A 17,838-nucleotide genomic window follows, 5' to 3' on the forward strand; every position below is an offset into this window, starting at 1 on the left:
AGGCGTGTGGGTGTATGTGTGTGTGCTGACAGCCACTGCAGGCGTGTGGGTGTATGTGTGTGTGCTGATAGCCACCAACAAGTCAGCTGTACCACTGGCCAAGCGAACAAGAAATGCTCATAACTGATGAGTCCTGAGAAGGGTGTTGTTCATGTTCCCTAGCCCCTGAGGTCACTCATTTCTAGCAAAGCTGCCTATTCAGGGATCTGAGATTAGTAGAGTGTAACAGGCTTGTGGATAGAGGGAGGCCAGTGTCTGCATGTGCAGTGTTTAGACAGTCCCTGCTCCCAGATCCAGATATGATAAGGAAAGCTTACTGCTTGCAGCTCTACCTCCTTGTAAAAAGAATAAGTATATAAAGAGAACAAGAATATTAAGTTCTGTAAGAAGCCAGGCATGTGGCTACATGTGATGTGGTACATGTGATGTACATGTGAGGTGACACATGTGATGTGGCACATCAGAGCATTCTAGAGGCTAAGGCTGGAAGATCAGGAACTCAAGGCCACCTTGACCATTATATAATGAGTTCAAGCTCAGCCTGAAATACATAAGCTCCTGTCCCAAGGGGGGAGGGAGTAGCTTTAAGGAAATCTGTAAGGATCCATCTGGAAAAGTGAATGAGTGACCCAGCCTCTGCCCTGAAAGCCAGTTTCTTCTATCCACACACATATCACATGAGCTCTGCAGGTCCTAACCAGAACACCACAGATGCTGCCCAGTGGCTCAGCCCCTCTCTTTCTCCTTCCCTGTCCTCAGAAGGCTGCTTTACTCTAGAGGAGCGTTTGAGAGCAGTTGGAGGTTGCAGTCAGCCTGAGTTCTCACATCATGATCCTGGCCCCTTGATTCCTGATTTTTACACCTCATGTAGGAAGTCTTCATGAGCAGACTCGGCTTCTGGCACAGAAGAGGGATGCCTAACCTGCCCTCCCATTCCCCACACTTCCCTCCAGCAGCTGACCTCAGGACCATAAATTTAAAATCAGTCCCTTGTCCTTAAGAGTGATCCACACCTAGCAGCTCTAAAGAGGAGTCTCCTTGACCCTAACTTGAAAATGGCCAGGTCCTTCTGGAGCCATCCACACAGAAGGCAAGCAGCTAAGGGTGTGCCTCAGTGGACTAACAGCTAAGGATGTGCCTCAATGGACTATCTGGACTGATCTGAGAGCCAGAACTAAGCAGGAGTTCTCCCACCCACCCTGTCTGTCCCACAATGTACAGATTTCCATAAAGAGTGTATGGGCTGGGGAGTCTTTGGCCAGAGAAATTAATTCCTACCCCAATGAGCAATTACAGGATTCCCTCTCCCCTGTTGTCTCTCTTCAGATGCCTCTGCTTCTGTGTCCTGGGTCTTGCTGCCCTCAGACCCTGTGTTCAAATCTTCCACATCCCGCTGGGCCCCTTCCTCCTCATGTCCTGTGGCTCCTGGTGTTTTCTGGAGCTCTCCAGCCTCCCCAGGGGTGCTCCCCTCTTCTTCGGAGCTAGCTCCATCACCACTGTCTTCTCCAGACTCCTCTTTAGATGGAACCCCTTCATCCTCACTTCCATCTTCTTCACCACCCTCTTCTTCAGAGGAGGCCTCAGCCAGGCCCTCCTCGGACATCTCTGACACCTGACCTGTAGCCTTCTCCTCAGATTCGGCATCCACCTCAGCCTTTGATTCTTCTGCACCTTCTTCTGCCTCCACTCCAGAAGATGCCATGTCAGAGACTGCATGTATGTCTGTGGGCTGGTGATCAGGCTCTGGGACAGCTGTATCCTCTGACTGCAGGGAGTGGTCCTGGGACTTATCCTCTGCTCCCTCCCTGGCTTCCGATTCATCTCCAGAAGGTATGGCATCCTGGGCTCCATCTAGCTCTGTGGATTGGTGACCAGAACCTGTGTTGCCCTCACCTTCTGCCTCTTCACCCTCTGTGGCAGGAGAGAACAGGGTGGCTAGAGACTCTGCTGTCCCTACTGCTTCTTTCATAGGCCCATCTCCTAAGAGTCCCTGTAGTTCCTCAGGGACCCCACTACTTCCCTCTTGCACTTCTGCCTCCATACTGGCTGCCCCCTCTGTGGGGACCCCCACCCTGGCCTCCTCCTGTCCTGGTTCCTCTCCAGAACTGAACTCTGGCCTCTCTTCTTCTGGCTCCTTAACCCCTCCTGGAGGAAGGGTGCCTGCTGCATGTGGGTCCTCCTTTTCCTCCCCAGGCCCTTCGGCATGCCCAGGTGGAGCTGACTCTGCAGCTGAGGTATTGGACAGGCTAGCTTCGGATTCGGAGCCCTGGCCGTTGGCAGTGGAAGGGGCCCCTGCAGGAGTCTGCTCCAAGTGGTCAGCCTCCCTGCCGTCTGGGTAGTGAAGGAGTAGGTTCTTGTCTCCAGGGGCCGCATCTGCATAAAGCGCCCTTTCTTTCTCCTCTAGACTCGCATCTCCAGCAGAGAAATGATTCTCCAACAAATTGCCAACATCTTCTGTGCCACCCGAAGCAGAGACTTGCAGTTCTAAATGATTAGAACATGATTAGTCAGTTCACAGGGTTGGCACTGCCCTGCTTCTCAAGAGTCTATATCAATCTAGCTCCCACTGCAGGAAGCTCCATATGTGCCTGGTATCCAGTGTTATGCCTCCCAGCTTGGGTCCTCTGGATCGCCTGCCTCCCTCCAATCCTGTAGGGTCTACAGAGTAGGGATTTAAAGGATTGACCTGCTGTTCACCATGAAGGGTGTTGGTTGCTGTAGTAACCCAAGAACTGCCAAAGCTTGACCCTGACCTTCAAGTCTTCCCCCTGGGTCCTAATGACTATATATGGATAGAAACTTGGGTGAACCCTTCCAGTCCTTCCTCAACCTTGGAGCGGGCATGGCACGTGCCACCTGGCTCCTGAAGAGATATTCCAAGATAGGACAAATGTGAGAGCATTCCTTTCCTTGTCGGTTCCTAGAGTCATTAACCAGCATGCTTTTTATACTACTGTCAGCAAAGGAGTGAAAACAGGTGTTTGTAGGCCAGATAATCTTAGGTTACAAGGCGAAGTACTCAGGGGATTACTTGTGGCTCTCAGCTTTATTAAGTCACACATATAACCCTGTCCCCTTAAGGGCAGGCATTTGCTGGCCTCCCTACCTCAGATTAGAAGAAACAGGGCCTGAGTAGGAGACATCCAAAGTGGGCAGGGCTTGGGCTTCCCAGTGGCCTCAGCCAACCCTTTCTGAGGGGATCCCCTTCTAAGGCCCTGCAACTGTACCCACAGAGCAGAGGGCACAGGGAGAACAGAACAAACAGGGGTCCAGTCTATGCCAGAGACTGCCACCAAGGGTCAAGTTGGGTATTTTTGGAAAGGTGGGGTGCAAAGCAAAGCTTGGCCTAATCCTTCTGATCTTATCTCCCAAACTAGGATCTGCTTAAAGAGGAGGCCTGCAGGGGAAAACTCCATCCCCATGGGAAGGGATGGGATGAGGACTCCCCACTTCAGTGTGACCAAGACTTCTCCACCTCTGTGCTGGAAAAAGACACCCTCTCTTAGACAAAGCCTAGTGCTTGCATCCCTTCCTCTCCAGGTGCTTCACCCCTTCCCAGTTCTCAAAGGCAGGGGCAGTCTCCAGCCTTCAGGAATGAGCATTTTCTCATTAACTCCCATGATTAGTCAACTTTACCAGCTCCTGAAGGGTAGGAAGCTCTGGGGCACTTATTATAGAGGAGCCTTATAGACAAATGTATACAACTTTACCCCAAGCACACTAGTATACACAGCTATTTATGAGCTTGCTCATCTTGTCTGGAAGATTCTAGACCTAAAAATTGGTGATGGTCTTTGCTTTGCCACAGACACAGGGCTCCGTATGACTAAGAGGTGACTAGAACACAGAGCTATCAACTCCTAGTCCATGATGTATTCAGGGGACACAGGAACATTCTTATGGGGATCCCAGCCCCTGACTACATTTGCCCCCTTTCCAGGATTATGTACCTGGCTCCTGGATAGCAGAATGTGTGCTTTAATTGTGTGTTCCTAGTGCTTATGACCCTTGGATGCCCTACTGAAAGTTCTAGAAGTCTGCATTTACATGTAGGTACCAATAAGAATTCCTGGTCCCTTGGTCACAGTAGGGGGAGCTAAATATTACTTGTCCCAATTCCTTCCCCTGCATTTCTAGCTCCCTAGTCCCTGAGAATAAGCTGGGCAGAAATTTGGTTTAACCTCTGGGCAACAAGATGTATAAATATATATGATAAACATTCACAGAATTATTTACCATGCCAGGCAATAGGAAACAACTCAACCTCGTGTAAGGCTTACAGTTATTTGCTTCTGAAAAACAAGTATTACTTATGTCTCTTTTCTAGGTTCTGGGCCCTACAGGTGTCAAGTAGCTAGTAACAGGCTGGGGGCCTTTGGAAAGGACATTGCCTGACCTCTGAGCAGGGTTATCACTGCTCAAATTGTGGCCCAGAAACCAGCCTCTTCCTCAGCATTGCCTCAGAGATCTCGGGTACCAGTCAGGACACGTGGATCCGCACGGTAACTACAGTCAGGACACGTGGATCCACATGGTAACTACAGTCAGGACACGTGGATCCGCACGGTAACTACAGTCAGGACACATGGATCCGCACGGTAAGTACAGTCAGGACACGTGAATCCACACGGTAACTACAGTCAGGACACACGGATCTGCACGGTAACTATGGATCTGGTCTCCACTGCTCCCTCTCCCTTCCCTATGGTTCTCAACACATGGAATCACCTTGTTCTTGACTCTTAGTTCCTCCCCTTCACATCTAAATTATCCAGGGTGCAGCCACACAAATATCTTCAGTAATCCCAGCACACAAAGTTACAAACCACTGCAGCTTCAAAGAAAACTGTGTTTGACCCCAAGGCTTCTGCTCCCAGCCCCTCCACATTGAGAGGATTCAGTGAAAGCAACTGTCCAGTCGGGGCTCCCAGGGCTGAAGCTTGGGAAGCCCTGGACCCAAGTCTGTGGTGGGAGGCACATCTCTTGCTCAGTTACTGGAGACCTGAGGCCAATGTGGGGTAGGCCTCTGAAACCTGGCATCTTTCCTTGGAACAGTGGTAACTACTGGCTGTTTCTCTGATGAACGTAAGCCTTTCCACGGGCTCCTGTTGCTCTATGATGATGAAGATCTTGATGATGGTGACAGTGGTGGTGAGGGTGGGTGGTGGTGATGACGATGATGATGATGACGACGATGATGATGGTGGTTATAGTGATGATACTGAGCTAAATAGATTCTAGCTCTGGCTCCTTATTATATTTCTGATATTCTCAAAAGAGACTCTGACTCCGATGAGAGTGGCATCATCCAAAAGAGCACGAGAAACCAGATGTTGAGGAGTTACCTGTAGCCTTCAGGTCGCTGTGTTTCCACTTTTAGATATGGGACTATATGTGTACAAACCTTGATATCTCTCATCTTTGATTTTTACCTCTGAAAACCAACCTGCCCTGAATGTCTGCTAAGCAGTTTGGGATGAAAGACTGATGCCCCATGACCTTCCTTCTCAGGCTAAGACTGACTGCTCTGGCAGGGAGACTTTCAGTGAGAGCAGCTGTCCTGTCGGGGCTCCCAGGGCTGAAGCTCAGGAAGCCCTGGACCCAAGTCTGTGGTGGGAGGCACATCTGTTGCTCAGTTCCTTGAGACCCAAGGCCAGTGTCCTTCCTTTCCTCCCTCCATAGCTTGTTGGTGCCCAAGGAAAGAGGGATGAGAGGACACAGAGGATCCCTGGTGGGCTGAGCTGTAGTGCAATGAGTGTGGTTCCCTATCAGGATGTGAAGTATCATACTGTATGAACCACTGCCAACACAGCCACCTCAGCTCTGGCCAGGCCTGTGCACTGACGTCAAGGCACATGAATAGCAGGCCCCAACCCAGCTCATCCCCTGACGTGCTGGGCCCCGGCTCACTCACACTCAGGCACAGCCTGGCACAAGCAGTACTACCTCTTTCTGGGCACCCCCTACCATCAACCCTCTTGGGGAATCTAAGCTTATTGCTGCTTTACCAACCCCCACCCCAGCAGTAGCTCCTACGTACTGCTGGCTTCTTCTCTTTTCTCCCCAGAATCAAGCACTCTAACTTTGCTTCCTCTGCTCCTCCCTCGTTCCACAGCACCTTCTGTGGACTTGGAGAATTGATGAGTTTCCAAGGGCCTTATGAGTCCAACTGGAAAGGAGGCCAGCCCTTAAGCCCCTCCTGGCCAGAGGACAAGGTCAGGCTGGGACAGAGCCCTGGTCTGTGGCCTTCAGTCTAGTGTTCCCACTGAAACTCTGAGGTTTACTTGCTTGGGTTCCAGGACGTAGCTAAGGGTAGAGGGAGATGAAATATCCTAGAGATAAGTCCTCCTTCATTTTCCTTGCCTCCCTCAGTATGTCTGCCCCACTGTTTATAGAGCGGGGAGGAAGAAGAGCAACAATCACAACTCTTTTTTTCTGGTCCTCGTCTGATCCATGGGTGCAAAGTTCTGGGCTAGATCCTGTCTTGCCCTCATGGCTTTGAGAGACTTGGGGGTCCTCACAGCCCTCTCAGGTAGAAAAGGCAGGGTTTATCAATCTCTCTTGAAATGAGGAGGCAGACACAGGAAATATATGTGTTTCCCAAACCATTCCTGTAGCCTTCCTGAGAATGCTGTGACCACACCCGCAAAGCTTTTCAAGCACTGATTCCAGGCTCTGGGGTTGGGTCAGTATATAGTTGTGTTTTATAAGAAAATTCTACGTAACATCAAGGCCTGTGAGCCTCAGTGCTAAGTCTTCCTCAGCACCGCAATTCTTTTTGACCAGCACTCATATACACATATGCAAATGAGCCACCAATAGTAATAAAGATGCCGGGGAAACACCTTTCCTGGTTCTATACTTTATCAGGACGTGCTGGCCTTGGAGCATACAGGAGTTCCAAGTCCCACCGGCCGTCACATGTCAGCTTCTCGTGGGCTCATGAATCATCCAAACTGACCAGGGAAACATTAGAACTCATGATGCTGAGACTGTTCTCTTACTCTCTGTCTTCTGTCTTACACCCTCTACCTTCCACTGACCCTTCTTCCACATCTTGTCTCTGCACACTGCTGGGCTGGGCAGACATGGACCAGAAGCCTCTTCTGTTGTCTTCATTAATGTATTCATTTTACTTATTTGTTAATTTATTTTACCTTATTCTACAGAGTGACTGTTCACCATTCCAGGTAAAGACTTCATCAAACAATGTGGCTGCCAGCTGATGCCATTTAAGGTTTAACAGAGAAGTCTCTGCCAGAGGAACATTGTCCACATCCTCCCAGGACCCAGAACCAGTCTCTAGCCATCCTTTGACCTTTAGCCCTTCCTTCAGACAAAGGAGATGGGGTCTAATAGAAGAGGCAGTGGCGGTTTTCTTTGGCTTCATAGCCAAGTCTCTAAAGTCAAGGCTAATCCCATCAGTATGGCTTGTCCCTGGCAGGACTCTAGCCCCACAATGATTTGCTGAAGGAACAGGACACAACAGCAAAGGCAGCAATCATAGAGAATCATCTGAGGGACCAACTGCTTATTCTAACTTCACTAAGCAAAATTCTAAAAAGCACTTGCCCTGAGACCACAGGAGTCATTGGCAGCATCTGCTTCTAGAACCCAGCTCCATGCAGTGTCTAAATTGTCTCTGTGCCAAGCCAAATCCTCACTCTTACCTCCACTTAGCCAATGACACAGCTATGTTTGGCTTAGAACTTCTGCTGTTGCTGCTTCTACTTCTTCCTCTTCTTCCTCTTCTTCCTCTTCTTCCTCCTCTTTTTCCTCCTCCTCCTCTTCCTCCTCTTCTTCCTCCTCTTCTTCCTCTTCCTCCTCCCTTTCATCCTCCTCCCCCTCTTCCTTATTTTTTTTTAAATTTTTACTTTTTGAAACAGGCTTTTTCTGTGTAATCATGGCTGTTCTAGAACTCATTTTGTAGACCAGGCTGGCTCAAACTCAGAGATCCTCCGCCCACTTACTTCTTCTCCCTTTGAAAAAGATCAAAGACTTAAACACACTTGTTTTTTACCTATAAAATACACAGAATTGACAGGATAACTTTATTTTCTACCTCATACTTAGTTCCTTGGTTTGAGAGATAGTACAGAGAAATTGCTCTAAATCCTCTGCCCATTGACAGATATGTAGGGCTTGTGGTGAGTGCCAGGAGGATTCATGATGTACATGTTTATTCATTTTTGGTTTGTAGATGGTTAGTTGGCTAGTTGGGTTTTTGTTTTTATTTTTCTTTGAAATAAGCTCTCAGATAGTGTGGTGTGGCTTCAAACTCATTATGTGGCCAAGGCTGGTCTTAAGCACCTAATCCATTTGCCTCTCTCTCCCAAGTGCTAAGATCACAGGCATACATCACCAGGCCCAGACAGTTGGTTTTTGAGTTTTGGTGTGGTTTTGGTTTTGGTTTGGGGTCTTTTGAGTCAGGGTTTCTTTTTCTGTGTCATCCTAGATGTCCTGGAACTCACAGAGATTTCCCTGAACCTCCCAGGAGCTGGGATCAAAGGCATTTGTCAGCACTGCCTAGCTTCCTGTTTTTTTAAGCCAAGGTTCTGCTATATAGTTCTAGGTTGTGCTCTGGTGCTATACAACCCAGCCTGACCTCAAATCACAGCAGTCTTTCTGCTTTAGCCTAAGTGATGGTATTAAGAGGATGTGTTACCACACCTGACTTGCTTACTCATTTTGAAAGATGAATATCTCTAGGGGAAGCAAAACATAAGGTTCTGATCCGGGAGTGTAGCTCAGATGGTAGAGTGCTGGCCGAGCAAACACAAAAGCCCTGGGTTCAATTCCCAGGACTGCATAAATCAAATGTGGTGGCACATGCCCATGATTCAGGTACTTGGGAAGTGGAAACAAGAGGATCTGAAATTCAGGGTCTTAGAGTTTGAGGCCAGCCTGGGCTACATAAGACCCTGTTAACAAACAAACAAAAAAGATTAAGTCCTACTGCCTAGAGTGAACTGATAGAAGAGATGCTCTACTGAAAGCTGCTTTTCCAGAGATCAGCATAAAAATCCTCACGAGAGTCAGTAGGTAACGATGTCCTCACTTTGGAAGGACTAAGCAGGTAGGCCAGGACAAGGAGAAAGGAATGAATGCAGGGTGGAGTCTGAGGAAGACGGGCTGGAGTCTGATTCTCCTGTTTCCCCACCTCCTAGCCTGAGGAAATTGTACCTCCCTAGGGTCTGCATGGAAATATCCTGGTCGAATTGAGGGTGTAACTCTTGAATGCCAGGAGGAAAGACCAAGTGTGAGCCAAGATGCCTTGGGTTAGAGTTACTGGGGCTTTGCAATGAAGGGAGCAATGAGACCAGACCTGCCTCTTTCCCAATCTAAGGAGACTAAAGGAAGTCTGCTTGGTTCTCCAGCTTGGGACATAGATCTAATAACTTCCCAGTCTGGGCTTGAACCACAGTGGTGCCTTGCCACACCTTACAGGCTGACCAATCTCTTCTAGGTGCAGTTGGGAATCCAGAGTCCTGGGCCCTGGACTTTGCTTTTTCACCATCTACATGACCTTGGGCTGCCCCTTGATATACTGACAAAGTGCAGAGCATAATACCCTGCTTTGGTGACCCCTTTTGGAGCACTGTAATGATGTTTAAGAACATCCAATGAATGTTAGCTATGACAGTCATTATCTCCTAGAAGAGAAATGACACCTGCCCAAACCCCAAACGCACTGAGTGATTTGGACAAGAGGTGCAAGGCTTGCCCCTCGCCTGCTCTTTTGGACTCCCGTGATCTGGGAATTCAGTCAAAAGGCTAGAGAAGGTCTTTCTACTCAGAGCTCCTTCTCTCCAGCCACCAGCCACAAAGAGCTGAGGTGGAATCTGTAGTCACTAATGGAATCTGATGTCTCACTCGTCATCATCATAAGTCTGGTAATTGGAACAAAGGAACTGCCTGGAGAGTGCCAACTCTCAGAGCCTCTGGAGCCGTGGTTCTCAGCTCTCCTAGTGCTGAAGTCCTTTAATACAGTTCCTCATGCTGTGGTGACCCACAACCACAAAGTTATTTTTGTTGCTACTTCATGATTGTAATTTGGCTAGTAATGGCTCATACTGTGAATATCTGAGTTTTCTCATAGTCTTAGGTGACCCCTATGAAAGAGTCTTCAATCTCCCAAAGAGTCTTAAGCTGCAGGTTAAGAATGACTGCTCTAGAGCAGATCCAACCATTGCCCCGAATTCTCCCTTCCAAGCCTGGAATGTTACGGACAAGCATTCTGACATACCTAGGCTACCTAAAATGGAACACTCCAAAATCTGAGATTTTCCCAAGTGGCCAAGACCCAGCACCTCAGACACATAGGACATCCCCTTGGAAAATGACCCTCAGGCTAGCTTTCTGCAAGACTCCCTCTCTGCTAATCTTTCAGGAAGGAGTCTTTATAGGCTGATCGATCCAAAACCAGCCTCCTTCTCTGGTGGCTTTAAGTGTCACTATGCCTGAGTTCTAGGCATCCCCCACCTCACCTTTCAAATACTGAAACCAGAGGTGGTTCTTGTCACCAGAGAGCCCTTAATCAGTTACATACCTTGTTTTTGGCCAAACAGAGCCATAGATGGCCATATATTCCTTAGTTCCTAAGGGGCTCACTCTAGAGGAGGAAGGTCAAAGCCAAGGGCAGGGCCAGAGTGAGTGCACATTCTACACTTCCTGATCCAGGTTGACCCTTCCCAGTCAATGCTGAAGGCCACAAAGCTGGATTTGAGGGCGTGAACAGGCTATAACCACAGCTTATAGCTCAACCTGCTATTAGGGTCCTCTCAGTTCATCTTGGACATCAGCCAAATCCTTGCACCAAAGCCTGAATACAATCCTGCATTAATTAGTTCCTAAGATCACCAAAACAAAGTACTACGAATTTAGCAGCTTCAGAGGGTATATTCAGGGGCAGTGACATATCTCAGGGTATTGTGCTTGCCTGGAATGCATAAAGTTCTAGATTTAATCCACAGCACTACATAAAATCAGAGGTAGTGGCACATGTCTATAATTCCAACTCTCAAGAGAGAGGCAGGAGGGTCAAATGTTCAAGGTCATCTATAGCTATATAGTGAGTTCCAGACCTGTAGGGGCGACAGGAGACACTATCTAAGAGAGAGAGAGAGAGAGAGAGAGAGAGAGAGAGAGAGAGAGAGAGAGAGAGAGAGAGAGAGAGAGAGAGAGAGAGAGAGAGAGAGAGAGAGAGAGAGAGAGAGAGAGAGAGAGAGAAAGGGAGAGAAGAAAAAAAAATTCCAGAGATGGCTGTGTGCTTAAGAGTGTTTGCTGCTATTCCAGAGAGAGCCTGAGTTGAGTTCCCAGCACCAATACTGAGCAGCTTACAACTGCCTCCTACAGTTCCAGAGGATCTGACATCCCCTTCTCATTCTTTAGATACCCACCTATGTGTAGAATACAATTACACACACACAGGAATAAAAAATAGTTTTTTTTATTTAGCAAAGGAATAAAAATTCATTCTCTAATGGTTCCAAAAGTCAGAGTATGAATCAAGGCATCAGCTGGGCCCTGCTTCCTCTGAGCCGTACAGGAGAGACCCTGCTCGCCTTCCTCCCTCCTGTATCCGCAGGCAATCCCTGGCTTTACAGCTTCCTCTTTCAGCTTCTGTCTCTATCTTCACATGACCTTCTCCTCCTTCTCTCCCCAGAGGGAAGCCACCATATTGGACATAGAGCCTACCCTTCTCCAGTAAGAATCCAACTAGCAAGAGCCACAATGACCCCACTTTCAAAAAACAAAACAAAACAGGCACTTGGGTTAGGGTCTGTTTAAATCTATCTCATAACAAATGTGGTGGCCTTTATGCCTGGAACTCCCTTCTGCTTTTCTATAGGTTCCAGCTTTACCTGTTCCTCTTGCTAGCCATATCTCCTACCGCACCCCCTCACAATGTCTCAGGCCACATGGATGTCTGTCTCTGGCCTCGATTACTCATGTCTAGATTACAGTGAGGGACATGACAAGACACAAACCCTGCTCCCTATGGTAGTGACCTATCTTCCAAGTTGATATCTCCAGGAAAGGGTTTGTATCCAAAACTTCTTTAGATGTTTGTCATCCATGCCTGAAGAGCAATTCTTCATATCACCTGCACTTCTAACCAGTCCCCCGTCTCACTGCCCCTCCCTGTCTCAAGGCCATGTCCTGATCAGGGCTCAGCTTTGAAGCTCATCCCCTAGGAATTTCCTCCCCAATCCTCAAACTTACTTAGGAGTGTCTGTTCTGTGTTCCTGAAGTACCTGTCACCTGTGTCCTCAGAGAGATGACAGATTTTTAGCGGAGACTTAGCAGCTATCCACACACTACAAGACCTGACTGAGAGCACATGACAATAAGCCTCCTTCCCAGCCAGTGTTTCTCAAGGACCATCTAAACAAGGAGCACACAGCCACCCTTTTCCATGCCCCTGAGTGTGCCACATAGCCAGAGTAATGAGTGAAGTGCATCCTCAAGGCATCAACTCCAGATCCTCCTATCATATGCAAAGGAAAGGCCCAAGCCCGACAGTGAGTGACCTGGAGGCCCACACCTCTGTCCTGCTTCCCCTGTGACCTCATCTCTTCTCTGATGCCACCTTGTCCTTCTTGGACCACCTCTGTGTCCCTCCTGGCTCACTGTGCTTCATGTGCCCTTATGCTCTTCCCAAACAATTTTTCTCTCATGTTGCATCTCTGTAAGGCTTACTCCAGCCACCTCGATGAAGACTGTTTCCTACTTAGCCTCTGTCTTTTTTCTCCCTAGTTTTATTTTATTTCACTATTTTCTAATATGTTAGGGGTTGGCCTGGTACTGCTTTGTATTCATTTCCTAAAACTGGCCCCCAAGATTTGGTTGCAGTCCTGACAAGTACATTCTCACATACACCAAAATAAGTTGTCTAAACTTTTCTTGCCAATCTTCTCTGACTGTTTAAATAAAAGTGGCTAACAGCTGACTACTCGGGAGAATAGAGGTAGGCAGGGCTTTGGTTACCAGGCTGGAGGTCAAAGTTAGGGACCAGGAGGAGAGAGAGGAGAAGGAGAAAGAAGATGAAGAGAGCAAGAGGCTGGACCAGGAGCACATGGCCAAGGGAGAGAAATACATCGTGAGGACAGACTGATGGAGCAGAAATAACCCAGGTGAGCCTCAAACAGCAAGGAACTTGGGGAGCAGAGCTGGGAACAGCCAGTCTAGGGCAGATAAATAGTTTAGGGGTAATTGCCCAGCAACTGTACAACTAAATAAATTGATAAGACTATGACTCGATTATTGACGGGTGGCCGGGTCATAATAAGAATCAACAAAGTTATTAAATATATTACAACAGCACTAATACACTGCATAATTTATGTAGTTTCTTGTCGTTTGGGATTTGTTTCCCTGGCACCTAGAATAACTATTTGTGTGGCTGGATACAAAATGAATGGATTGAAACAGATAGTTGGATGGAAAATGGGAGAGATGGTGACAAAATGAAAGACTTCTCTTCATCTCAGTATCAAATAGTTCCAGAAGACAAGAAAAGTGTCGGGCTGGCGAGATGGCTTAGCGGGTAAGAGCACTGACTGCTCTTCCGAAGGTCCTGAGTTCAAATCCCAGCAACCACATGGTGGCTCACAACCACCCATAATGAGATCGGACCCCCTCTTCTGGTGTGTCTGAAGACAGTCTCAGAGCCAGGGCCGGCAGCGGTCCTGAGTTCAATTCCCAGCAGCCACACACATGATGGCTCACAGCCATCAGTACAGCTACAGTGTACTCATACTCATAAAATAAATAAATCTTTAAAAAAAAAAAAAAAGAAAGAAAAGAAAAGTGTCGCCGGGCAGTGGTGGCACATGCCTTTAATCTCAGCACTTGGGAGGCAGAGGCAGGCAGATTTCTGAGTTCGAGGCCAGCCTGGTCTACAGAGTGAGTTCCAGGACAACCAGGGCTATACAGAGAAACCCTATCTCGAAAAACCAAAAAAAAGAAAAGTGTCACTGAGCTGTGTCCTAATGCCAGTACTTAGCCTCCACAGGCCTAGTTCTCATGTGATTAAAGAGCTAAGAGAGTTGCCTTCCTAGCTTACCACATAATAACCATTGAACTAAACTGCTGAACAAAATCTTCTCCCCTTGAAGACATTAAAATTTGACTAGAGGGGGAGATGACTAGACAGAAGGCCAGAACTAACCACCCAGCATCAGTTTCTATGCCCGAAAAGAAACTGTGGACAACACAGGCTCTGAGTAGTTACTCCTGAGATGTGAGGTTATTTGTGGTCAGACACTTCAGGAGACAAGCCAAGTGTGTGAGGAGCCGTGATGTGGTTAAAAGGATAGGAGAGCGCTAAAGTGCAAACTAGGCTTCAGAGTGTGTGATGCCAGGACTGTAAAGGCAGGGACCGGGGCTTGGGACTAGTGAAATCACATCTGGCTGAGTGTGGGAGAGTGAAATCACATCTGGCTGAGTGTGGGGGAGTGTTTGGTAGGATTACTAGGCCTTTCATTAGGCCAAAAAAGGGCATTGGCTAGCCTGGAGCCGGAATTACAAGCAGCTGCAGACCATGTGGGTACTGGGACCCACATTAAGGTCCTTGGAAAGGATGTTCCTCTTAACTACTGAGCCATCTCTTCAATTCAGTGATGGATATGTACAAAAAGATCTGAAGGCCTAGACTGGACAGAGATTGAAAGTGATCCTCTTAACCTGTTTCCTCTAGAACCAGGACGTGCCACAGTCCTTAGCTACCTTCTCCAAGTGCCCAGACACCCTAGACTTGGGCATTCCTGCTACCAATGTGAGGACCCCAACTATTCTACTCTTCTATAGCAAACCTCTGCTACTTGACAGAAGGCCTGTGAGCATGGTCATTGTGGGGGCCACCGGAGCAGCAGATCAAGACAAGAGGTGCCCTCTGCTCAGCAGGAGTCTATTGCCCGAAAGACATGAGAGCTAAGCATTTGGAGAGCACAGCTACTAGACATCTTGAGGTTCACAGTTAAGAAGTTATAGTGAGTTGAAGGATGTCCTTGCAACATCTGTGTCTGCCATGACCTGAAAATGTGATCTTATTTGGAAGTATGATTTTCAAAGATGTAATTAGTTAAGATGAGGTCGTGTAAGTTAGAGGGAGCCCTAAACCCAATGTTTTTAACATGCTTATATGGAAGGAAAAAAATATAGAAGCCCAGACTGGGAGAAGGCCATAGGAAGGCAGAGATGAGATCTGAGTAGTGAGGCTGGAAGCCAGAAAAACCGGGGATTACTGGCAATTACAAGAAGTTGGGAAAAGCACAAAATTTCCTTCACAAGAACCTTCAGAAGTATAGCCCTACAATGCCTTGATTTTAGACTTCTACACTCTCTAACTGAGCAAGAATACTTTCGTGGGATTTGTTTTGTTTTGTTTGAGATGGGGTCTAACTATGTGGACTAGGCTGGCCTTGGACACACACACCTGCTTCTGTCTCCCAAGTGCTACATTTAAAGGTGTGTGCCACTACATCCAGTCATTTTTTAATGTTTTAGCCATCGAGTTTGGGATAACTTGTTATGGCAACCACAGGAAAATGATATAGGGACCAACACCTAAGCCTGGCTTCTGAAATCTGCCAAACACTCTCCCACACTCAGCCAGATGTGATTTCACTAGTCCCAAGCCCCAGCCCATACCCCTGCCGTCCTGGCATCACATGCTCTGAAGCCAAGTTTGAACACCCCCTCCCAGCCACAGAACCTTTCTGACAAATGTTCCCCCTTCACTACTCGCTCACTCTCTCTCCAGCTACTTATTTTTAGCCCCTGATTCCATCTACCTTATATGGCTCTCTGTTCATCTCATGAGTACGGACTAACCCCTCTCCTGGTTTGTAAGCTCTTTTGAGGACAGAGAATCCTGAAGATATTAACAGCCCTAGTGGGAGTGAAATGCTGATAGAGTCCCTCAGTTGTTCTTGCCCCATGATATTTGAGGAAGCTGGCAGCACATGTCAAGTGACAGCACATATGTTCAACAGAGAGAACATGGCACCACTGTCATAGCCCTGTTAACATTTAAAAAAATCATGCAATATCAAAGAATTTATTTTGAGAAAGGCTCTTGCTATGTAGCTCTGGCTGTCCTGGAACTCACTATGTAGAGCATGCTGGCCTCGAACCCATGGATATCATCCTGCCTCTGCCTCATGAGTGCTGGGACTAAAGGCATGTACTACCATTCCTGGCTCAAACAATATTTTACAAGGTCTTGTATATCCCCATCTGGCCTCAAACTCACTACATATCCCAGACTATCAGGACGACCTTGAACTTCTGACCTGACCCTGTTTACCTCCCAAGATTACAGGCATGCACTACCATGACCATTTATGTGGTGCTAGGGATGAAGCCCAGCCTTCACATGTGTTAGACAAGCACTTTACCAACTGAGCTATCCCCACCCCAGCTCCCTTATTCTTATTGTAATCACATCACATAGCCCCCATGTTCTCAATAGCTCAAGTATTATTATCCCCAATTAATGGGTAAAGAAATGTGTACAGAATGAGCAAGGTGGTACACGTGTATAATCCCAGCACTTAAGAGGTTAAGGAAGGAGGGCTACTACAAGGCCAGCTACATAGAAACACTGTTTACAGAAAGAAGACAGAAAGAGGAGCCAAGGGTCTGGCTTTGTCAGTCAAACTTTTACCTATTGCCATCTAGGGAAAATTCTATTGGAGACAACTGGGCAGCGAGGTTCTAACCCAACGGCCATTTGGAGGAGGACCAGGGGCTGCAGCTTGGCAGTGGCCAGCTGGAGGAGGGAAGGAAGGAGGGACTCCCAGGGCCCAGGGCTCTTCCCTGGCTTGGTTCTGGGCTGAGCTCCCAGCACAGCCCACTTCCTGTAAGCACCAACACCAGGCCAGGCCTTGCCGGCACCTGTTGGAACTCAGAGTGCCGTCCCTGCTCTAGAAGGATCCAAAAATATCTGAGAGGGAGGAGAAGGGGGTGGGTCTAGTCAAAAGGAGAGCAGGCTAGGGAGACAGCCTCTTAGCTTGGCCTTCAAGGCTCTTCCCAACTGGCTCCCATCCATCAGGGTGGCCTTGTCTCCCCCGAACATGAGCTCCCCATTCTAGCCAGTATGGCTCTTCTCCTGTTCCTGCCAGAGCTAAACTCTGAGCTTGCCCATGCCTGTAGATACTCTGCTTACACAAATCATCTGCTCATTCATTAGACATTATTAAGTGCCTTCAGGGAGCCAAGCTCCATGCTAAGTATTACAAATACAGTACAATAGTCCCCCTGGTCTTACAGGGGATATGTTTCAGGTTCCATGTGGAGGCCTGAAACCACATACTGCTGAATTCTATATAGGGTGTGGGGTTTTTTTCTGTACATACATACCTATAATAACCCTCTTACATTTTTATTTCTTTACTTCTTTGTTGGTGCATGTGTGGAGGTCAGAAGGCAATTTGCAGTGAAACTCAGGTTATCAAGCTTAGTGGCAGATGATTTTTCTTGCTGAACCAACTCACTGGCTCCATACAGTTTTAATTTGAAATTAAGCACAGTGATGACTTTTGCTAGCAAGAGCAAAGCCCTGGGTTTCATCCTCAGTATCACATCAAACCAAGTGTGGTACTTCTCACACATAATCCCAGCACTTGGGAGGCGGAGGTAGGAAGGGCAGTTCAACATCATCCTAGGCTACAGAGTTTTGCCAGGCCGGCTACCTGAGACCCTGCCTCAAGAAGAGGGAGGTAGAAGCCGGGCAGTGACGAAACATGCCTTTAATCCTAGCACTTGGGAGGCAAAGGCACGTGGATTTCTGAGTTTGAGGCCAGCCTGGTCTACAGAGTGAGTTCCAGGACA

At 47.8% G+C, this 17,838-nt stretch overlaps 1 protein-coding gene across 3 annotated transcripts in view; it reads right to left on the minus strand.

The window, feature by feature from the left end:
- Window positions 1-17,838, minus strand: part of Srl (sarcalumenin) — a 43,373-nt gene that overhangs the window by 16,255 nt on the left and 9,280 nt on the right. Inside the window, exon 2 of one of the 3 annotated variants that reach the window (XM_031361026.1) lies at window positions 1,279-2,484. The exons of the other annotated variants lie outside the window; for them this stretch is intronic. Coding sequence (XP_031216886.1) covers window positions 1,279-2,484 — 1,206 coding nt within the window. The remainder of the gene's footprint in view (window positions 1-1,278; window positions 2,485-17,838) is intronic. 3 annotated transcript variants of the gene reach the window in all.

This window comes from Mastomys coucha, unplaced genomic scaffold (assembly GCF_008632895.1).
Source record: "Mastomys coucha isolate ucsf_1 unplaced genomic scaffold, UCSF_Mcou_1 pScaffold12, whole genome shotgun sequence".
Taxonomy (NCBI): Eukaryota; Metazoa; Chordata; class Mammalia; order Rodentia; family Muridae; genus Mastomys; species Mastomys coucha.